Source organism: Bos indicus, chromosome 3 (assembly GCF_029378745.1).
Source record: "Bos indicus isolate NIAB-ARS_2022 breed Sahiwal x Tharparkar chromosome 3, NIAB-ARS_B.indTharparkar_mat_pri_1.0, whole genome shotgun sequence".
In the NCBI taxonomy this organism is placed as follows: Eukaryota; Metazoa; Chordata; class Mammalia; order Artiodactyla; family Bovidae; genus Bos; species Bos indicus.
In genome coordinates this window covers 93,234,828-93,258,356 of record NC_091762.1, presented here as the reverse complement: position 1 = coordinate 93,258,356, position 23,529 = coordinate 93,234,828, and the positions used below count along the sequence as shown (strand labels likewise).

Here is a 23,529-nt window from a genome sequence, read left to right as displayed (position 1 = left end):
TGTTGAAGACTCGAGAGTCCCTTGGACTGCAAGGAGATCCAATCAGTCCTTCCTTAAGGATATCAGTCCTGGGTGTTCATTAGAAGGACTGACGCTAAAGCTGAAACTCCAATACTTTGGCCACCTCATGCGAAGAGTGGACTCATTGCAAAAGACTCTGATGCTGGGAGGGATTGGGGGCAGGAGGAGAAGGGGACGACAGAGGATGAGATGGCTGGATGGCATCACCGACTCAATGGACATGAGTTTGAGTGAACTCCGGGAGTTGGTGATAGACAGGGAGGCCTGGCGTGCTGCGATTCATGGGATCGCAAAGAGTCAGACACGACTGAGCAACTGAACTGAACTGAACTGAAACATAACTGTTGACTTTGGGCAGTGTCTTCATTCTTTTTCTCATCTCTAAAATGGGAATGATAATATTGAGAGTCTTTATCTCACAAGATGGCTCACTCCCCACTCAGTAAAGCATCACAGTACTTTCAGATTTAATAAAAGGAATTTAATCTCTCTCTAGAAACAGTGCACCGAGTTTACAAATGTCCACATTTGGTTTTTAGTTCACCAAGATGATGTCAGTACAACTAGTGAGATGCAGCACATCACCCCTTGCCTCTGGAAGAGAAACCAGGTTGCAAAGGGGACTGAGTACAGAAGCTAAGGGAACTCAGAAGGACAAAATAAAAAGCAGAAATGGTTAGTGTGACCCAACATTCTAACATGCCTGTTACATCAAATATGATCATTTAGGGGTGTTCGGGGAAGACAAACAAGGAAAATTCATTTGGGTACAATGGGATGGAGTCTGCAAACCAGTACTTCACCTCACATCAACAACAGCTTGTATAGAACAAAATGCTATTTAAAACACATGGTTTGTACAGATATTTTCTCTTGTAATTTTTGTAAAAAAGTATCAAAACCTTCATGTCTTTAAATATATATATATACACACACATATACAGGTGGCTTTTTTAAAATTACTTTTCATAGCACAAAGTATTTGCAAATGTGAGGATTTCTGCTGATTCTCAACTATGCACATGGTGCATAGCCTGAATGAACAAAGCTTCCTGATTTCTTATGTTAACTGAAACTGTGAAGCTGTTAATTCCTCCACCTCAAAGTTGTCCACATCCTGAAAATCCTCAATACCCTAAAAATAGTGGGAAAACTCCAATACTCTTTGTGCATTGCCAGGAAAAGAAATGATTTACTCTGAAGCACTGAACCGATAACTCGTTTCTGTTTTGTGAAATGATGAGTGTGTAGCAGGATTGAGGGAGAGCAGAGAGGCTCTCATTCCTGTGCCCTTTCCCCATCCCTTCCAGTACCTGACTGGATAGTGCTGGGGGTCCCCTCTGTGGACACTGCATCTTTCAAAATTTCCAGTTTTCTTTTTCACAGTTGAGAAAGTCCCAGAGGCGCTTGACAACATGGAATGCTTCTGTGAAAATCCCACTGCCCTCACATCAGTCTTCAATGACCACGTCAAAACACTCTGACACAAATATATGAAAAGCAGTCACTATTTTCCTTTGGCCACAGGGTAGCTTGAGGGTAAAGACTGTCATGTCTGCAAAGTGCTTGCAACACATCCTGATCAATTTTCCGTGATGTACTTGGTGCCTTACACACAATAAATGACCAAGAAAATTTGATTAATTGAATCAGAAATTAAACAGAAGTATCCTATAAAGTGCTTACATTGAACCTATCTTTCCATCCAGCCTCATTTCTTGCCAAGTCTCCTTTGAGCCTTTTGCTCATTACAAATTACATTCAGTTCCTTAAAATCCTCATGCTGTTTCATGCTTGTGTCCCAGCTCAGTGTGTCCTCTGCCTGAAGCAGCCTGGACACCCCTACTTCATTTCTGAGCCTTAGCTTCAGTCTACTTTTCCTACAATGCCTTTCTTGACCCCATTCTTTATCTCTTCAGGTAGAAATGACCTCTCTCTCCTTTGTAACCTGATAGTACTAAAAAAAAAAACACAAAAACTACTTTTTTTGTTTGTTCCCACATATGTCTTCCTCTAATTGCTACTGTGAGTTCCATCAGGACAGAAAGCATTTGATTGACTTGTACATCTGCAGTACCTGGCACTTAGTTGGTACCTAGCAAATAGTTTCAGTGGATGAATATACATATTGCAATCACATAGACAGCTGGAGGGATGGATCATATTTATTGCTATAAATTTAAATCCAACCTCATTCTGAGGTTACAGTTTACCTCAACCTGTTTTATAATCATGCTCTCAAGAAGAAATACAATTTTAGTATCCTCTGTTTCTGGAAGACCATTTCTGCCAGGGCCTTCAAAATCCCATCAGAAAGATAGGCCCTAAGATAGGTAGCAGGTTTGATACAGTGTTCTGGCAGCCCAAAGTAGTCTCCTGGAAAAGGAAAGGGAGGAAAAGGACTTGGACTAGTTTCTTTTATATATATATATATATATAAATGTCAGATAAATTGTCTAATCTTTGGGCCTTATCTCTAAACGCCCTTCCAGCTCTCTAGTCCAATGACTCTGTGATCCATTATTGGCTGTAGATATATGATGGCACAGGGGCAAAAGGCAACAGAAGTGGAACTACACCTCAAAATGCCTCCAAGAATAGGGAACGATGGACCTGACTCCTCAGACTTCATCTTATTTACTGCCACCCAACACATGAGTATTTCACAGTTTTTTTTCTTTTTTCTGTAGGTTGCTCCCATAACAGCGTCTTCCAAACCACAGTTGTAGCATAGTCAGGAAACATGGGCAGAGGAGCCTGGCGGGCTATAGTCCATGGGGCTGCAAAGAGTCAGACATGACTGAGTGATTGAGCACATAGGTTCTTATGTCACAGGAAACATGGATGTCTCCTAGAGAGTTGTGTTTCATCACCATTTTGAGATTTCAGGCTGAACCATCCTGACCCCACTCATTATTCTGTCTTCAAAGGCCAGGATCTGACTGAACGTTTAGAAACTATGCACTAGTCACTGTTATCATTTCCCCAGAAATTCTGTTTCTTTGGAGGCAGGTTACAGGGAAAGTTGCTTGTTTTGTGTAAATTTCTGTGTTTTCACTTGCGTCATTTTTCTTCAGTCAAAAATAATTTTACTTTTCATTTCTGAAAGAATAGTAGTAAGTCACTGAGCTCCACAGGAGTTGTCCCTCTGTTCTTAAAATTCTGTTTGGTGTTGGTCATTCTATGTCAATTGCATATACCCTCTTGATGAGTGTTTCAGGACTATCCACACGTGTATATCATGAAGAAACTGCTTGTTTATGCAAAGCTTAGTGCCCAGGTTCCAGGACACAGTTAGGAGGCCAAGACCATGACTGATGTGGAGAAAGGTCCTAGGAAGAGGGTGACAGAACTCCAGAATCACTGCCTGCAAATTCAGAGGGTATCAAGCTGGTGAGACATCCAAGCTTCATTGAGTTGGAGGCAGCTCGAGAGTGGAGGGGAGGAATTTGCTTAAAAGTGTCAAGTTCCAGGTATGTTCAGGTTAGATACACGTCCTCTGCTCCTACTTACAGCACACATTTCCATGTCACATCTTGTCCCTGGTTGTCCAGTGGGTGTGAACTGGCAGAACATCTGAGTTAATAGAAGACCACACCTTGGATAAGAGTCAACTGGGACCGAATTCCTTCTGGGACTGTAAGATTATCTTTTCAATGGTAGACCCACAAAAAGAAAAGTGCACTTCTCCCCGCATCCCCCAAGACCCAGGAGAAGCAAAGTAAGTGTCCACAATGAAAAAAAAAAAAAATCTATACATATACCCAGAGTTTTCCTTTTATTTACAAAGCAGTAAACCAAATTCCTGTGTGAACATATATATCCAGTGTACTGTAATATTGTGTATGCCATTTCCTCCTCAAACAGGACTTTAGATTTGGCCACTTTTTCTGATTTAAGCCAAATAGCAGTTCATCTATGTAGACACATGATGGTAACAAACCTATGTATCACCTTAAACTGTTTTCCCCACCTTAAGGATGTGGCAGAGAGTAAGGGGAAGGGCGAAATAGAGATTAACAAAACCTATTCCTCCGTCCTTATCCTCACCCATAGGATACTCAGAGGTAAGTGCCTGAGCCAGTCCCTAAAGTAAACTTGGGCGGTTCTAAAAACATCTCCACTTAGCTCTTTCTAAGTAAGGATGGCACCCTCAGTATGCTTCAGAGAAAACAATGAATTCAATCCAAATGTCCTGAAGGAAAATGAAGTTACTTGAAATGCTGAACTTTAAAACAAGGAGTAGCCGAGGTTCAGGAATGTTCTCACCTGAGCTTGCGAGAACTTTGCGTACTGTAAGAAGTCTGTGCACTGGCTTTAGCCACAGAAGAGAAAGCCCAGGTGAGAGCTACGGCAGCCCCTCATGAGCGGAGGGGCTCTTTTCTGACTGACTGGAGTCCCAGAAATAGACAGAGGCAGGAAAGATCTACCTCTTCCACTGCATGTTTGCACAAATCACGATAACTCTTTTCTGAGCCAAATTTACAAAGGCTTCTCTGAAAACTACAGATACCCCTCTCTTGTGGGTTGTTTTAAAATATACTTATCTTTATGTAACTGAACAACAGCCATAGGCGCGCCTCTTCTCTACAGACTTTCCTCTCACTCGCGTACACACAGAAACATAAATGCACACAGAGACCACATCATGGGCCAATCATACCAAAAATAAATACTCTCGCGTCTCTAAATTACTTACAGAACTAATCTTGGTTTTGAAATATGTTAATAAATAACCTAAGTGGGAGAGGGAGTTGACGTGTCTTCTGTTTTTTTCTTTTTACTTATGTTGATGGATAGCCACAAAGCATTATCATTCTATTTACAAAAAAACAAAAAACAAAACATAACTCTGAAACCTAAAAAAGACCCTCCAAACCAAAAGCCCTCTGTAAATATAATTTTTAAATGATGAGTAAGCTACTGTACCATCGGCCCCATTTGGTTATGTACATCATGTTAGTCACTCAGCAGTAGCTATTCCATGAATTCTTCATGGGTAGTGCAACCAGTTAAAAAGTGTATAAAACATTATACATATAAAAACTCTCACATCCTTTGGATGTCTGCAGTTCATCATAACTTTGTGGTTACCTTTCTGCAACATAAATTTTAAAAATTACACACACACTCACACACACATACATACACACAGACTCAAGGACAGAAACCCTTCCATCCAGGCATACACCATCCAGAGGGTAGTGCATGGGACTGAATTCCATGAGGCACGAAGGGAGTGGTCCCATCCTCAGGGCAGTCCATCATCTTCAAGGCTTAATGCCACTCGCTGGGGGAGACAGAGCAAAGAAGTCATCATTAGATCCACTGGAGCTAGCTATTGGATCACAACGTACCAGAAATTCTATTACTTTACAGGCAGTAGCTCACATACTCTTCAAACTACCTCAGAAGACAGGTCTGTCATATTTATTTTACAGATGAGAAAACTGAGATGCAATGAGCCTAAACAGCATTTGTCCTGGGTCACACAGCAAGTGGGTGAACTCAGTTTGAACCCAGATCTGTATGACTCCAGAGCTGTAGTTTTTTTCATCATTCTGTGCTGTCTCTGTAAAGAAGGGGGCTACAGAGATCTAAACTCTCTCCATCCTCCCTTTCAGGATTTTGCTGAATTTCAGTGGGTTAGCTTTGCAAATGTTTAATCCCAGGCCTCTTTAGTTACCTTTTTCTATCATACTGATCATAATCAGGAAGGTAATCAGCTGCACCCATCCAACTAATTGTGTAGAATTGGAAGGCAATGGAGGTCAATTATGTTAACCCCTCTTTCCCTCACCCCTACCTTCTAGTCACTAGATACTCGACTTCCCTCTGCCACAAATGGGTGACCCTAGATGGTGAGACCACTAACCCCTGAGCCAGTCTATTCCACTGTAGACAGTAGATTTACATTCTTTCATATATTGACATGAGATCTGTTTCTTTATTTCTTCTGATGTTCCCTGATTCTCTCTCTTAGACTCAGAGAGTTCTACACAGACAACCCTTGAAATTTTCAGTTTGAATTCCCTTCCCTTTCTTCTGAGCGTCTTCTTCTCCAGGCACATCTAGCTCCCCCAACGTGGTCCTGATGTTATCCTATGCCCCACTCTTCCATTTCCTCAATACCCTCCTTTGGATAGACCCCATTGTTTTAAGATCTTTCTCATAGCTTTATGAATTTGGGCTAGCCACTTTATCTCTCTGAGTTTCGGTTTCATCACCTTTTAAATGGGAATAGTAATAGGACCTATCAAATGAGATCAGGTATGTAGAGTGTTTAATATAGTATCTAACACATATGGGATCCAGAGCATTCTACATCAACCTAACCAGCATAAGATAGAACCAGACTAGCATTTTCCATTTCTGGACATTATACAAATCCACTGCCTTTCAAATCATTTTTGGCCTGTTTGTGATTTTGCATGAATGTCATGGCCTTGCTCCACTAAACTTCTTCTACTGTGTTACCCTCCTCCTCAAGACAGATCTCCAGGCCAAAGGCAGGTCCCCGCAGTGATAGTGGAGCTACCCAAGAAGGGGCCAGGGGAGAGAAAAGGTTGTTGAGAACACTGATTTCCACAGCTTCAAGGCTAGATACTCTGAGATATAGCGGAAAGAGCATAGACTTTCGTGTACATACAGACAAGAGTGTGAATCCTGGTTCTGCCACTTCCTAGTTGTGATCCTAGGTAAGTTATTCAATTTCTCTGAGTCTCAGTTTCCTCATCTGCAAAATGGGGCTAATAATGTCAAGTATATAAGTTACTGTAAAGACTAAACAAGAAAATTTATGTAAAATACTGAGTAGTGTCTGAAACAGTAGATTCTTACTAAATGTCAATTTCCTCGCTCTCCTACTCTATTTCTCTGCAGCTGGCAGGAGCTTATTTCTCAGACCTTAGTTTCATCAGGAATAGCTCCTCCTGAGTGACTGTTTCCTTCTCTGGAAACAGTGACACGTCACACGTACAAGGAGCTTTGTAACTCACAAAGCATTCTCACATGTGCTATCTCACTTGCACTTAGGTCGTAAAGGGAATGGGGGTTATCATTCCCATTTTACAAATAAAAGTGAGCACACAGAAAGGACAGAGATCACAGGGCTGTGGAACAGTGAAACCGGGAGTCATCTCCTTACTCCAAGCTCAACATTCCTTCCACTGTGCCCTCTCTGATCTTTAAAAACTTGTTAAGCAACTGTTGGCTTGGACTGGCCGAGGTTAAGGACCCTCAAGGCCATCTGCTAACCCTCACTTGTCAAACTTATCTCCCATGTCTCCCCTTCATAGCTTTAGCAGCCATTCTGTCTGTCCTGCCCCATACTCAGTCATTTCTTCCACATGCCATTTCCTTAGTCTGCAACTTGCCCATCTTTCCTGTTTGCCCCAACACCCAGCTCACAATTTGCAGCCTTCCAGAACCAGAACGCCTTCGAGGATTGGCTGCACCTGTCTGGTTCATGCCCTCACTCATCAGCCCCTCAGACTCAGAGTGGCACTGCCCTACCTTGCACTTGACGACAGGCAGCTCGGAAAGAGGGTTCTTCGGGAGTTGGTGCGGCTGTGACCTTGGTTCCCCCGGCAAGACAAAAAGCTCCTTGAGGGCAGGGGCTGGGTCTTCCAGTTCTCTGGTCTCCCCAAGACAGGGCTCTGCCCACAGTGGGTGATCAAAGCTGCTGATTGCCTGACAGGGGGATGGACTGGATGACCTATGAGGTCACACTCAGCCCCGACTCGGCTATACAACCATGACATCTGCTTCAGCCACTGTGTGGTCCTCGCTCCCCCAACAAGCCACGCCCTGCTGTGCCTCTCGGCCTCTGCATGTGCTTCTTTCTGAAATGTCATTTTCCCCCTTCTCTACATGGAAAACTACTATTAATCTTTCAAGGACACAGTTCATCCACCACCTCCTCTGTGAGGCATTCCTGCCTGATTTCTCAAACAGCATTAACAGCTCCTTTTTGGATATTTCCATAGCATTGGTTCAACAAATATTTACTGGGAGCCAGCTATGCTGTGCTAGGTACCAGGGAAACATGAATCAGACAATCCTGCCCTCAAGGAGCTCACAGTCTAGTGGGGAGACCAATGAGTATAAAGGCAAGCAGACTGCAGTGTGACATGTGTTGTGATGGAGAGAGGCAGTGGGAGAAAAAGAAACCAGGGAAGGCTTCTTAGAAGAGGAAGCCCCTGGGCTTCCACCATGGCACTTAGCACACAGCTGTTCAATAGCAAGTGACTCTTAACTCCCCCACCAGCTCCCCGGAAGCAAGTACATCCCTTCTTAACTTTTGGACACTTGGTATCTAATGTGGCACTTGGCACATAACTGGTGTACAGTGCTTACTGAAATGAATGTGTTTGAACTGAACGACCACAGTTACCCTTCTAGGCCACAGGTTCTGAAAACTTGCTCAGCACAAAGACAGGCCTCTTTACTCCAGGAAGAGCTTCTAGGTACAAGGTGGTTCTGATACCCTTCTACCCCAACCACCTGCCCCAGCATTTCTGTGTCCCCAGGGCCTAGAACAATGCCTGGCACATGGTTCGTTCTTGATAAATGTCTAAAGGGGGGAGGGAGGGAGGGAGAGGGGAAGGAAGGAAAGGAAGGAAGGAAGGAATCCTTCCTGCAAGGAATACTTACTGCTGGGTAGACATGGCCAATCTGAGCAGTCCTCCCTATGTGCAGCTCATCCTCCTCCTCCTCTTCGGTTGTTTTCCTGTACACTGGATTGTCGAAATTCATGCTTTTGGTATTCTTCCGCTTCCAGTTTCTCCAGATCAGGTAGCCACTCATGCACAGCAGGGCTATGACCACTGGAGGAGGAGACACATCACACTGGGTATATCCAGCAGGCTCCAGCCCGCTGCCCAGACGTCAGTGCGTTTCTTGTCACCACTCCTACTTGACTGCCCCTTGTTCCTCAGGCTCTGTTTCTGCATATTCTTTTTCTGCTGTTGGGAGGCCCTTCTCTTAGCTCTTCCTTCATTAACTGCTCACCCTTCAAGACCCAGCTCAAATGCTCTCAACATCCCATGGTGCAGTCAGGTTTTCCCTCACGTGTGTTTCTAGACCACAATGTTGTACTTTCTGTGCATCCTCAGCTAGACTGAGCTCTTTGAGGGCAGCAGCTGTGTCTTCTTTCTCTCTCTATGCCCAGTGCCCAGCACTGAGTAGGTGCTCAGTCACATGCTGAGTAACTGAGTGAATTTCTTCACCACATTCTTGCTGCTTCCCTAGATTTCTCTAAGGAAACCATTCTCTCCCAAAATTGGAGAGGGGAGGCTAGGGTGGGGTGGGGTGCTTCTTCCCAAAGCTGGGTCTCTGCAAGAAGGGGAGCATCTCTAGAAGGGGGCACAGCAGGGAAACACAGGCTCTGAGTTAAAACAAATGGTATACTAATGAGTGAAGGAGGAAATTCTCAAATAGAGCTGGGCAAAAATGAGGCAAGCAGATTCATAAGATAGTAAGCGGTCACCCTGAATGAGTACTCAAGTGAGGCTGGATGACAGCCATCCAGGGTGCTATAGAGGGATTTCCACTTTGGTAAGATTATTATAATCAATAATAATGATACCCATAAAGACAGGAACAGGGCAAGGATGCCTGCTATCGCTGCTAGTATTTGTTATCCCAGTAAGACCAGACAAAGAATTGAAAAGCATGCATGGGAAAGAGAGAAACCAAACTATCATAAACAGATATTGTAAGTTTGGAAAATCTTAGAAAAGCAGATGAAAAACTATTGGAAATAATTTTAGTTCCTCAAGAATCAACATAAAAAATTGGGGCTTCCCTGGTGGTTCAGTGGTTAAGATTCTGCGCTTCCACTGCAGGGGCCATGGGTTCAATCCCAGGTTGGGGAAGTTCTACCATGCCATACACTGTGGCCAAAAAAAAAACCCCAAACAAATCAATAGCTTTCTTATTAATCAGCAATAATCAATTAGAAAATGGATATAATAAGAACACATTCATAACAACCCAACAAAAAACTATAAAATACTTGGGATAACCCAGTAGGAATGTGTAAGCCCTATGTGATTTATACAATTCTACTGAAGCCCATAAAAGAAGGTTCAAATAAATAGGGAGATGTGTCATGTTCCTCAATGGGAAGGTTCAATGCTACAAAAATGTAAATTCTCCCCATGTCAATTTATACACCCAAAGTGTAAGATTTCATCATATTTTTTATAGAATTAACAAGATGATTCTAAAGTTTACCTAGAAGAGAAATTGAATAAAAACAGCTAAGAAAATGTTGTGAGAATAATGATGCCCTATTAGATATTAAAACATATCACAAATGTGCTTCTAGTAACTAGGAATGGTATATAGAAATTGGTGGAGGAGAATAAATAGCCTAGAAGCAGATCAAGGTATGTACACGCATACAGTTATAATAAAGATGACAATTCAAGTCACAAGGGAAGGATGAACTATTCAATAATGGTCTTGTGAAAACCAGACAGGCATGAGAGAAAAATAGCTAAATCTGTACCTCATGCTGCACTGTAAATTCTGAACAAATTAATAATCAAACACTAAAAATCCTTAAAATATTGATAGTAGAAAAATATATAGGGGATATTTTAATAATTTAGAATGAGGAAGACCTTCCTAAGCAGGACACAAAACCCATGAGACTTGTGATATGATATGATACTTCAAATTTTTAATTTATGCATGGCAAAAGAGACCATCAACAAATTTTAAAAATCATGTATGGGAGAAATGATTTATAACATATATTACAAAGGTTTAACATTTATTATGTATCAAAATTTCTATACATAAGTAAGAACAAGACAGAATCAATAGAAACATAAGAAAAGACCATGAATAGCCAATTCATAAAGGATGAAATGTAAATGGCCAATACATTTATGAAAATATGTTCTACCTCACAGGGAAGTATCAGGGAAAGAATATTCGTCTTTCACCCCTCAGATTAGCAGAAATTGAAAATAATGGTTATATTAGGGAAGGTTACCTCTGGGAAACAGCACATGCATGTTCTTCTATAGACCGGAGGATGGCAGGAAAGGGGTTGATTTCTTTTTCACTACATAATGCTGAGTATTTTCCACTCACTGCACTCAAAATGAGCCTGGCTCTCACCATCACCTTTACTGATGAACCTTTCAAGACCAATTCACATGCCACCTTCTCCAGAAGTGCCTACTCCCCCTTTCCTCCACAGAGGGTCATGCCTCTATCATGGCACTTATAATATGCAGTAACTCCTCTCCTGTATTACCTTTTTAATGATTAAGTCTGATTAAAGACTAAAGGCTCTTAAAAGTCGTTAATCTTTTCCTTCCTTGAATCCTTGGTACCTCGCACAGTCCCTTGCGTGGTGTTGAAGTTTTTAAAACATTCACTCACTAACTCGCCACAATACTGGGGATTCCCAGATTAAAGGGCAAAGTCCTTATCCTTGAGATACTCATAGGCAAGTAAGGGAGATAAACCTACAAATGGACAATCACAATGCAAAGATCCGACCAAGAGAAAAGACTGGCATGAGAGACAGGATGTGCAGCATACCAAGTGAACATCCGGGTAAGAATGAATCATCCCACAGGGCTCTCTGTGAGGTTTAAACAAATGTTCATCCTGGCCATGTTCCACATCCACCCCACTCCCGCCCTCCCATGCCATGTCCCATGGCTTTGATTATGCTCAAGAACCATGTCATACTTATTTTTAACCACCTTCCCTCCCCTTATCACAGAATCTGGTACATCACAGCTGCTTGATGTGAAAGGGAAAGTCACTCAGTCATGGTCAACTCTTTGTGACCCCATGGACTATACAGTCCTTGGAATTCTCCAGGCCAGAACACTGGAGTAGACAGCCATTTCCTTCTCCAGGGGATCTACCCAACCCAGGAATCAAACTGGGGTCTTCTGCACTGCAGGCGGATTCTTTACCAGCTGAGCTACCAGGGAAGCCCTAGCTGCTTGATAGGCCTTTCCATGTGGCTCAGTGGTAAAGAATCCACCTGCCAATGCAGGAGACACGGGTTCAATCGCTGGGTTGAGAAGATGGCAAACTACACCAGTATTCATGCCTGGAAAATCCCATGAACACAGTTGTTTGATAATGTTTGTTGAAAGCCAAACAGAAAGAATGCAAGATAGCATGATCTACCAAAGGAATGGCAAGTAGCTCTACTAATATTTTTCAGTGTATTACTTTTGTCCTACTCATTAATTCAACGAGTTTGTTATTTCCTCCCATATGCCAGATACTGCTAGGAGCTGGGGAGAGTGGGAGCAAGAGAGACACCAGGCCTGTCCTCATGGAGCTTACCGTCTGGCTGGCTTACATGGCTGGCATGTAGAGTGTCAGTGAGGGATAATGGGGGAAATATTTGGATAGTTGTTTGGGGCTAGGTCCTAAAGGGCCGTGGGTGCCAAGCTAAGAAACCAGACTACACCAGGACTAGGAGGTGAGCAGAAAGGCTTCCAGGGCAGAAAAGTCAACGAGAGGTCAGTGTGCTGAGTGCTCTGTCCTTCTAACGACTTTTCCCAAACCCTGGGCAGGGTTTCTCTTTTCTCCCCAGGGATTTGGGGCCACACTCACCCATGGGCACGATGATCCCAATGACAGCAGCTGTGACTGTGGAGCCCATCTTTCCATCTTCATTCCCATCTGCAAAACACAGACATTTGCAGGATGAGGCTCTATCACTGTGAGCCCAAGTCTTTCCTCGCTGGCCTCATGCAGTAAAAACTACCCAACTGCTTCTTGTCCCCGTTCCAAAATGATGGTCCTACTCAATGCTTAATAATTTAGTCTTTCCAGATCTCATCAGGACACAGGTCATCTCCATTTCACAGATGAGGAAACTGAGTCTTATTGGAGTTTGGGGGAGTCTCAACGTGGCAAAGCTGGGGCTCAAAGCCAGGACTTGTGACCTAAATCCCTTACCCCTTTCCATAGTGTTTGGGTGGCAGGAAGCTCGGGGCTGAACCCTTAGGTCTTTATGTTGTTGATGCTTGGGGCAACTGCCTCTTTCAGCCAATATCTGTTGCCTTATCTCTCCCTATTTCCACCTGAAATAGAAATCCTGTCTGCAGTACTGTCTGCATTATCAAAATGAGACACAATATAGCTTAGTAGAATCCAGAATACAGGCTTCTTGGTCAGACTTCTAGGGTTCAAATCCTGGCTCTATTCACTCCTTCTGTGACCTTGGGCAAGTTGTTGTATGTCATAAATATCATATTTCTTTACCTTTAAAAGGAGGATAATTATATACCTACTTCCTAGGGATATTGTGAAGATTAAATGAGACAATTCATGTAAAGTGCTTACTTAGCACAGTGCCTGACACAGCCTTACCAAGTTCAAAGAGGTCAGAGAGCGGGGTAGGAGTTCTTGTGAGGCCTAAATAGGGCAGATAAAAGCAGATTCTAAACTGAAAAGTGCTTGGAAATGGTACTATGTAGTTTTAAAAGTAAGTTGTGCCATCTTTTCCACTCTTACACTCATCTTCATTATAATATCTGTATAGAATTTTTTAGCTTAAAAAGCAGTTTTCCCTTGTATACTCATGATAGCCCTCTGAGGTGTGAGACGAACCATCACCCACATTTACTCCTAGACCGGAGATGACTGTCCCCTGGCAACGGCCAGATGCCATCCTCTCAGCAGGTCTACTTCTCCAAGTTACTCTAAGGGAACCTAACTATTAAGGGGAGAAAGAGTGCACTGTTTACAAAGTTTTCTGAGGAAATGCCGCTCTCTTCTCCACCTGGGTCCTGAGAAAACACAGGACAGTGATATTAAAGCCTAGAGTGTGATGAAGCCAGTGGGGAGACCCCTTGGTCAGAGCTCTGCCCAGATAAGAGGAACTGGACTTTACACAGCTTCCATCTGCCTCTCTGAACTCCAGGGTAAGCGCTCAACTCTGAAAATCCCACTCTGGACCATGATGGGCCCGATTAGAAAGATGCTGCCAAGCTGCGTAGTTTCTGGGCCATGCACATGTGGGAAAAAATTTAAAAGATAGTTTATCCTCTTAAATGAACTCCCCCCAGCAGGTAACTCAATTTAAAAGGTATTCACTGGTTAATGAGACAGAACATTTCTAGCAGTGACAATTACGGCTCCTAATGATTTAATAAGTGGTGAACTTATCCCAGGGTTTGCAGAGAGGCATGAGCAAACCATAGTTATGGATATGACTACCTGGGGAACCTACCTACCTGGGAAACCTTTCAGAACCTCGGTTCTCAAAGAACTGAGACCAGGGCTTTTGAAGTTTAAGTTTCTGAATCTGAGGGTCATACCCTCATACTCGTCAGTAGCGTGTGACATAGACACACCACCTGAGTCAGCAGAGGCTGTGTGCACAAGCTCTTCTGTTCACATGGCCTCCTCTGTCTCTCATCGTAACTTGCAAAGCAGGTAGGGAAGGGTTATTATTATCCCACTTGGTAGGTGAGAAAACAGGCTCAGAGACAAGAAGTAGCTTCCCTCAAGACCCTCTATGAGGCAGGAGCACCTGTGACTCCAAATTGCAGGCTGGTGCGCTACATCCCCCTGCTTCCTCCCTGCTGATAAGCCAACACTAAAGTCTGGTATGATCTCTTCTTCCCACAGATCCTCCCACCCTGGCTTCCCTAGGACCCCGCCCTCCCCATGTCATGCAAGAAGGCAGAACTCATTTCCTTACAGTGTTGGGAGTGGTTGCTGGTTGCAGGGCTTGGGGTAGACGGGCTGATGCTGGGAGCCCTGGGGACACTAACTGAGCTTGGGACCTCGGTGGCCAGGCTCGGTGTCTCTGTGCTGTGGTTCTGGTAGGTGGGGCTGTGGTTGGTGGTCCCAGGGGCTCTGGTGGTGTCGGCTAGTGTCCTCGCTGTGGTAGAGGCTAACGTCGTAGTTGAGGTAGACTGAGGTGCTGAAGGGGAAATACCATGAAGATCACTTGGACAGAGAACTTTGCTGTTTTAGTGCCTAAATTATTGCTCTATAAATATACTCGATGAAGTATAAACTCATCCTCATGGCTCAACTCAAATGCCCTCTCTAGTCCTCCTAAATGGGCTACGATCTTTTCTTTAGCTGAATGACAAGCACCTTATCTGTTTATACTGCACCTTGATTTGATAAAGATGAGTTATTAAAACAGTGCTGTCAGATTAGGTGTGGGAAAGGTCACTATAAAAGAATGGGAGGAGTGGAAATCAAGAAGGATTTTTTTTTTTTGATACATGTATACTGTTATATTACTAGGTTCAAATTCTCACTCAACTATAAACAATTGAACCTGGAAATCATAAATGATGCAGCAGACCTATGCTCAAACAAAAGGCCGTGTATCTTCATTGAGACTGGGGAATGAATAGGATTTATATGATTGAAGTATTCACTGTTAGTCCCAATCATATCACAAAAGGACTTTTGGTAGTGTGTGAAGTTCTGGGTGAGAAACAGGCAAGATTATAGTCACTTGCATACAAATAGTAACTGAAGCCATGGGGATAAAGGGTTCTTAATTTGAGGTCTTCAAGGGGTTCTGGATCCCCCTGAAGCTGAATTTAAAATGCTGTGTGTATATGTGCATCTTTCCTGGAAGCAAGAAGAGTCAGCCTTGGAGGGACCCTACAGGACACCGGAACTCAGGGTAGGTAATGAAGAGGCTACAAAGGCAAAAAGCAGCCAGAGAACATGGAGGAATCCAGGGACGCACAGTTTCCCAGAAATCAAGGAAGACTTCAGCAGATGGGTCTGCCATTCCCAGGGACCAGCCCTCCCGGTAGCTCTGCTCACCTCGGTAGCACCTCTTCATGTCAGGGCCCAGCCACATTGTGTCAGGACAGGCACACGTGTACTTGGGGGAGTGGCTGGAGATCTGAGGAGCAGGAAGGCACAGGTACTCACAGCCTCCATTGGGCTGGGCACTCAGCTCACAGGCATCTGCAGCTATGGGCACAGAGAGAGATGGCGAGAGAGAGTGTCAGGGCACAGATGGGAAATGCCAGGTTCCCCGTCCTCCCAGGGATGAGGCCCTACCCACTCAGCTCAATCGAAACACTTTTTCTGCTACTTCTGTCGAGCACCTTCCACCACTGGACTTGCTGTTTTATCCCCACGTTCGTTTAATGCTGACGACAACTCTGAGGGCTGGGTGTTATGCCCAGACTGACCGAAAAAAAAAAAAAGACTGCTTAAAAAGAACAAACTTGTCAACGCTGTACCTCTTGTAATTTTGGAGGCAATTTAAACTCAGGTCTGTTGGACTCCAGAGACCATGTTTTTTTCCTCCCTATGCCACATCTCTTTCTTCTTTAGATTTCTAGATCTAGAATCAGGCACCAACCTGATTTCCTTACCCGCTTTCCCCCACCTTCACCCTCTCTGTTACAGTTAGACTGAGGATACCCTAGTGACAGAGGCGGGAACAACCTAATGGTAGGATTCTTGGCTTTTGTTCCCAACCAGCCAGCTGACTTAATGACGGCCCTAGGATACATTACTTTATACCACTGCCAAGTATGAACAAATGACAGATGAGAAGCAATGGGCTTCTTCACGGCCAAAGTTGCTCTGGAATCAGACAGATCTAGGTTTAGGGTTAGCTCTACGATCTGCCGACGTTATTTTACCTCTCCACTACAGTTTCTTCAGCGGTTAAATGAGAACAGTAATTGCCATACTTTGTAAGACTGACAAAAATGGGACATTTGTATGTTCACTTATTTATACCCAGCCTTAGTTCACCAAGAGTGTGAGGCAAATGAAATAAAATATGTGACAGCTAAGCAGTTCACCAATGAGAGGGACTGTCAGCACTGCCTCAGGGGGTGCTGGGATGTGACACGAATGTGAACGCAGCCTGCCTATTGGATGGAGAGGATGTAGGCAGGGGACCTAGGACTGGGGAAGGCTCACCTCTTGGCTGCTTCAGCTCATGGAAGATGACTATATCATGCGGGTTGTTGAGGTTCTCAGCTAGGACGGAGATTTCCAGGCCATTGAGCCGATTTGCACTGAAAATGGCCTCATTCTCCAGGTCCGTCCAGAACACCTTGTCCTGTGGGGTACAGATACAGAGAATGGCCTAGAGCCTAAACCCATGACCTCTGTCTGAGGGCTCAGGCCCAAACCACAGTCACCAGAACTGCTCCGGCATTTCCCCTGAGGTCTCCTGTCCATGGATTCACGGTGGGACTCTCAGCTCTAACCTGTGGCATACGCTGTGGTTTACTTCTGTCTCAGAGGGTTACTCAGTGATTCTGTGCTTTGGCCTAAAGGCTGCTCATTAACGCTGAGCTAGTCCTGCTTCTTGGAGTTCAGCAGAACCAGGGTTGGGTTGGGTCTCTTTAGCTATTACCATCGCTAGGGCCCGGGACCAAGATCACAGAGGATGTGTGGTTTAGTGAGTATTATCCCTACAGGGCCTCCTCCTGCAGCCTCTGGGTGTACACGCGTGTGCATTCAATGGTTAGTCCACACAAGCCTAGATGTGCATATGTAGACAAATTCACATTTACAGGTACAACCATGCACTCTGTGCAGACCTAGACACAAGCCCACATGCTCATCTACATACCCAAAGGCACACTTGTACCTAAATGAGCACTTGTCTAAATATTGGTATACACGTTTACATTCACAAGCACTAGCACATACAGGAATGCACATGTTTTAACAGATGCATTTATGTATACACATGCACATCCACATACATGCCACATATATGCACAAGTACAAACACATGTGTCTGAACACACCTGTCTTTTGAAGCAGAGGCTGGACGTGGGAGGTGGAGCTTTGCCCACAGTTTCAGAGCTGTGCTGGGTGATGTTGCTCCAAGCAAACATTACCCACACCCACCATGGGCCAATGTCCCCTTGCTTCCCCTCCCCTTGATGGCAGAGCAAGTTATGGGGAAGAGGTATGTGTGTACAAGAACTTGATTGGTTCTGGCTTCCTTATTCCCCAAGGAGAAAGGTTGTCAGGGTCAGAACACAGGAAGGTCTTGCCTCTTCACTCTTCCATGAGCTTCTTTTTTGTTGCTGTGGGGTGTTTTTTTTTTTTTTTTGGTGGGGGGTGGAGCGGGAGGGGTCTTTTTTTCTTGAGGGTTAGGATGATGCCTGGTTCACCCCTATGACCCCAGGATCCAGCAAAAGTGAGTGCGAGTGGTTGAATTGAATAGCATCTATCAGGCCATTTCCAATAGTAAACGATACTAAGGAAATGTACATTCCTCCTCCTCCCTTTATTGGGCACCTTCTGTATATGTGGGTACAGTGCTGGGTGCTGAGGGCACAAGGTCTAGCAACTTACCTATGAGAAGTGCTCTCGGGGAAGGGCCTTGGGGAGGAAGCACAGGAGAGGCTGCCAGGTGGACAAGGGACTGCAAAGCCTCTGTTTGCAGGCAGCTCACATATTGCATACAAACGAGCCAATTGGCTTCCCTGTCCCTTTGTTTCCACCTGGACGAGTCTCAGGGAGTCGTCCTGTGTGAACAGCCTTTCCTAGGCTCCAGCTTCCTGAAGGAGCCTTGCCTCCCCTCTCGGGGCTCACCTCAAACACAGCTATCCCAAAAGGGTGGCTCAAGAAGTCAGGGGAGGAAATCAGCATCTTCCTGTTGCCTCCACTGAAGTCAATGCTGGACAGCTGGTGCAGCTTGGAGTCCACCCAGTACAAGCGCTGGTTCAGCAAATCTTGGGGAGGAAAAGGACGAGGGGATCAGTTGCTGAGCCTGCGACTGCAGCCTGGACCTTGGCTCCTTTGTGCCCCTTCCCTGCCCACATCTCCAGGCCAGGCCTCAGGAGGAGGCCAGCCCAGGGAAACCATCAGGAAACACAGGCACTGGCTCTAAGAGGGGATGTGGAGATGAGACCCACGGAGCTCCAGGCAGTGGTCAGTGTCAGGCACTACAACAGAAGGCAGGGCTCACCCAGGGTGATTCCGTTGGGCCACTCAATACCATCCGATACCAGTGTCTGCCGGCCCACGCCGTTGAGCCCGGACTTCTCAATCTTGGCCTGGAACCCCCAGTCAGACCAATACATGAACCTAGAGGAGAGAAAACCCAGCTGAGCTTCTTGACAGGGAACGTGACTGGGGTGGTCTGGCTCACAAGGACTCAACGGCCCGCTGGATCATGCTTAGTGGGGACTGGAAGCAGACCTCTAGAGTTCATGGGAACATCCAGTCTTAGAACTGACAGGTGAGCTGGTTTCAGGTGCATTACACAATGATTCAGTATTTGTATATATTGCAAAACGACTGCTGTAATAAGCCAGTTCACATCCAGCACCACACATAGCTACAGTGGTTTTTCTTGTGATGAGGACTTTTAAGATCTACCACTCTCCAGTTTTTAAACTTCATGATGGCTTCTCCTATTGACCTTAAAATCAGATCCCAAATCCTTACCACAGCTGACAAGGCTCTGCACGACCAGGGCCCTGCCTACCTCTCTGGCTATTTCTCCTAGCACCATCGCCCACCTTCCTTACAAACCTCACAGCTGCCCCACAGGGCTTCTCTTAGGTCCTTCAGGGCACCAAGGCCTTCACGGAGCCTTCGCGCCCACTCTTTTCCCATTTACAATGTCTTTTCAGTAGAGAATCTTCCTCTGTTAGGAAGTAGGTTCTTCCTTCCCCTCCAAGTAAGTAGGTTCTCCCTGCTATCTTCTCTTAAAGCACCCCGTTCTTCCCTTCTGCAGCGCTCACACCATTGTTGATTTTTGTAGGCTTTCTGGCGTGTGGTGTGTTTGTTTGCTGTCTGTTTCCCCACTAGTCTACAAGCTCCACTAAGGGAGGGTCCCTCATCTGCGTTAGTCCTCACTTTATGCCTGGCAGGTGGCTGGTGTGTGATATAGGTCTTCATTTACCATTTGTTGAACAAACTAGTGTTTTCATTCTAGCCTCACAATTACCCCAGAAGGGTATCATTACTAGTCCCATTTACAGATGAATAAATTGTGGCTCAGAGGGGCTGACTTTCCTAAGATCACGATGTGAACAAGCAGAGAAACCAGGCTTCAAATTTAAGTTGAAATTCAAGCCTGCATGCTTAACCCTCCCCATAATGCCTCTGCTGAAGCCTGGTGTCCAGCCAAGCTGGCTCCAGGCTAAAGGGCCGAGTGATTGTTCTGGATCCCTTCCATTTGCTGCTCTGAATCCCATCGCCATTCTGCTCTGTACAGCAAAAGGCTGGTGCACGTGGAAACCACATCAATGGGCTTGACTCCCTAGCTCTCTGGCTTCCAGTTGGATTCAGCAAAATATTGGAGGGGGAAGAGGACAGACTGAGGTCAGGATGTCTATTCCCCTGACTCTCCCACACAAAGCTGACTCCAACTGGCTCATGCTCTAAAGGTTTAACCGGCCTCAAATTATCTTCATCTGAGTGTGCAGTGGGTTTCCTGCTGGGACCCTGGCAGATCCACAACGGACTAGGGATGGGCTGGGTGTAACCACATGGTCTGGGGGACATGGCAGGTACAGCCCCAGGTCTGTATGACAGCAGACAGGGAACAGGGTTGAGGTGGGATTAAATGAGATGACTCAGTGTCTGCAGAATGCCTGGGACTGTGCTGGGTGCACCTGTGTGTGCCGAGTAAATGGCAGCTGTCAGTCACTTCCCAAGGCCACACACACCCTCTCGGGTGGCCAGCCCCAACCCCAGCTGCCCGACTGGAAGAAGAGGGTTCTCTTATCGCTGCTTAACAATTAAGGAAACAGCAGAAGGAGGAAGCTGGTGATTCTGGCAAGCAATAGGATGCAGCTGCTTAAAAACCATGCCATCTCAGGACATCACTACTGAGGAAGGGAGGGAGTCCTGCTCTGTTCAGAATCCCTACTCCCAGTACAGAGGCATGGCCAGAGCAGGTCAGCCTGGGTAATGAGGGGCCCGGAGACTGTGGGCAACATGGGTGGGGATGGAGGTGGGCAGCCTGGAGCAGAGTAGACCCTGTAATTTTGTTCCTCAAATCTCTCTGGCTGTCTGGAAGGGCAGGGGGGAGACAGCCAGAGGTAACCCCAGAGGCCAATCAGAGAGATTTGGGAATGTGAGAAACAAACAAAGATCACTTTCCAATGGGCAGAGCTGCCCCCCACTCAAACAGGCCGTGTGGGATGTAATGGGCTCCTGTCTCTGGGAGTATGAGCACCTACCAGATGCCCACCTGCAGCGCATGGCAACCTGAGGGAAGACGTCCCGCCCCAGGAATATCTACAGTCTCCAGCGCCCTGAGATGCTCAGTTCTGTGATATGATGAGTATCCCAGTCCTGGGAGTGCCCTGACAGCCAGTGCACAAGGACCCCTGGTCAGGCGCTCATAGGCTGAGGGGCCCGCAGGGACTCTCTCCCCCATTGCCTGTGTCTGGGTGGCCCAGGGCCTTCCGAAGCCCTCGAGATAGCTCTGGTGACAGACGTGTGCAGACTGAGCGCCCAGCACAGTCTGGGGGTGGGAACACTCACCCTTGCAGGGGGTCGACGGCAATGGCCCGGGGTTCGCTGAGGTTACGGCTGAAGAGAGTACATCGGCGTTTGCCGTCAACTGTGGCCACGGAGATGGTCTTGTTGCCAGAGTCGGTCCAGTAGATGTGCTTGTGGACCCAGTCCACCGCCAGGCCCTCGGGAGAGTGCAGCTGCTCGTCAATGAGGACATCCTGCTCCACGGGGTTGCTGGCTTTGTCCATGTAGGCGCTAGGAGCAACCAGGGCTGGCGTGGGCAGGCGTGCCACTGCTGGGGCCCGTCTGCAGCTGCCCTTCCCCTCTCTTCCCTCTGGGCCATGGCAGTGCACCAGAGAGGAGCTTGGCTCAGTTCCATTCAATGGGCTCTCTGGGCCACCAGGGTAAGGACACAAGCTCGAGTCAGCCACAGTCTCTGGCCTGAAGGAGCTCAGTTTAGAAGGGACAGAAATTTATAGCCCGATAATTACACCAATACTCTGTGATTACGGAAAGTATCAGAGGCTGTACCAGCAGAAAAATGGAAACCACATCATCCTGGGGGGCTGGAGGAGGCCTTGTGGTTGAGCCCTGAAGGACCAATTCACCAGGAACACAAGGAACAGACAGGTCGGGTTAGAGTCAGCATGTGCAGATGCCAAAGCACGTGTTCTGAAACACTGAGAGAGCCAGCGGGCGGGGTGGAGGGGGTAAGTGAGGGTGTGAGACGGGGAGTAGGTAGAAGGGGCCACCTCCTGATGGCCCTCGCATATGCGCTAAGGGTAAAACTGAACAGGTCAGAGGACATGGCCAGACAGGGGAGTTAGATCACTGTGGCACGTGCAGAGTACGAAAGGGTTTGGAGCGGGAGGGGATAAAGGCAGGGAGACCAGTTAGGAGGCTGTGAGCACGTCCAAGTGAGAGACGAAGAGGGTCTGCAGAAGGGCTGAGGCAGTGAGAATAGAGAGAAGGGGCCAAAATACAGCAGACACTCAGGGGGCAACACTAGCAGGGCTTTATGTCTCCCAAACGCTGTTTTCCCCAAGGCTTTCTTCTCCCCAGACCCTCTCTTTGCTCTATTAGTTCCACAGTGCCCATGGCCATCCATGACTCAAATTCTCTGATCTTGACAAGTGTCTAAGTTTCAGACTATAAAGCCAACTGGCCCCCTTTGAATGTCTCATGGACGCCTTGAACGCAACACATCCCAAACTATTCACCCCATTCCCTTCTTCTCAGCCACACTCAGCCTGCCTACCCCACCACCATCTCTCCCCTCCTGGTCCCATCTCAGAGAACGGTACCCAAGTGCCAAGCAAGAAACCGAAACTCTCAAAACGAAAGTGGGAATTCATTTCAACTCTTCCTGCTACAGCCCCACACACAGTCTGTCATCAAATCCTGCCTCTTTCAGTCACAACTGTTGGACACACACTGCTCGAGCTGGTTCTGGGTGTGCGAGTGTGAGTGTGTCTATGTGCGCTGGGGTGTGATAGGCACTGGGTTGTCATTGAGAAGCCACTGGCATTGCTTCCATCCATCCATCCCACCACCTGTTCAACAGTCCACCCAGGGCCTGGTCATCGGCAGTCCTGAGTCCAAGTGGATCTCAGGACAAAGAAAGGACATGACTACCAAAGGGGACTTGGGCACGCAGAAGCTCCCAGGAGAGAACTTTCTTGTGTGTGTGAGGAGCCTTCCTGGGAACAGACTGTGATGTGAAGGGCTGGTCTGGGTGTAGTGCAGCCCCCAGACCGGGTCGGAGGTGTCCTGTATACTTTTCCTTCATGATCATCACAAGAGATATTACTGTGTTCTGAGTGGGATCCTCCAGGCAGGCCCAGGTCTGAGTCATCTTTGAGTCCTGAGCATCCAACACACATGTATGTGAGCGGCTCTGAAAATCCCCGCCAAAGCCAGAGGCACCGTCCTGTGCCTTGCACTGCCCGACCAGGCCGCCAGAGGTCAGTCAAAGCCCCCATGTGTGGGCCCAAAGCTGCTCTCCCAACAAAGCCCTCAGACTCCGTTGGCCCAGCAGGTGGGGAAGTCCCGGCAGTTCCACGT

At 46.3% G+C, this 23,529-nt stretch overlaps 1 protein-coding gene across 12 annotated transcripts in view; it reads right to left on the bottom strand.

The window, feature by feature from the left end:
* Positions 1 to 480: 480 nt before the first annotated feature.
* Positions 481 to 23,529, bottom strand: part of LRP8 (LDL receptor related protein 8) — an 80,101-nt gene continuing 57,052 nt past the window's right edge. For 7 of the 12 annotated variants that reach the window (XM_070786516.1, XM_070786517.1, XM_070786518.1 and 4 more), the window contains 10 exons: positions 21,493 to 21,720; positions 18,959 to 19,077; positions 18,583 to 18,722; positions 16,945 to 17,086; positions 15,823 to 15,975; positions 14,726 to 14,950; positions 12,628 to 12,696; positions 8,677 to 8,849; positions 7,537 to 7,713; positions 481 to 5,311 (listed from right to left, as the gene is read on the bottom strand). In XM_070786516.1, coding sequence (XP_070642617.1) covers positions 5,273 to 5,311; positions 7,537 to 7,713; positions 8,677 to 8,849; positions 12,628 to 12,696; positions 14,726 to 14,950; positions 15,823 to 15,975; positions 16,945 to 17,086; positions 18,583 to 18,722; positions 18,959 to 19,077; positions 21,493 to 21,720 — 1,465 coding nt within the window. In that variant the 3' untranslated portion in view covers positions 481 to 5,272. The remainder of the gene's footprint in view (positions 5,312 to 7,536; positions 7,714 to 8,676; positions 8,850 to 12,627; positions 12,697 to 14,725; positions 14,951 to 15,822; positions 15,976 to 16,944; positions 17,087 to 18,582; positions 18,723 to 18,958; positions 19,078 to 21,492; positions 21,721 to 23,529) is intronic. The other 5 variants (XM_070786519.1, XM_070786521.1, XM_019957439.2 and 2 more) reach the window with 3 other exon arrangements.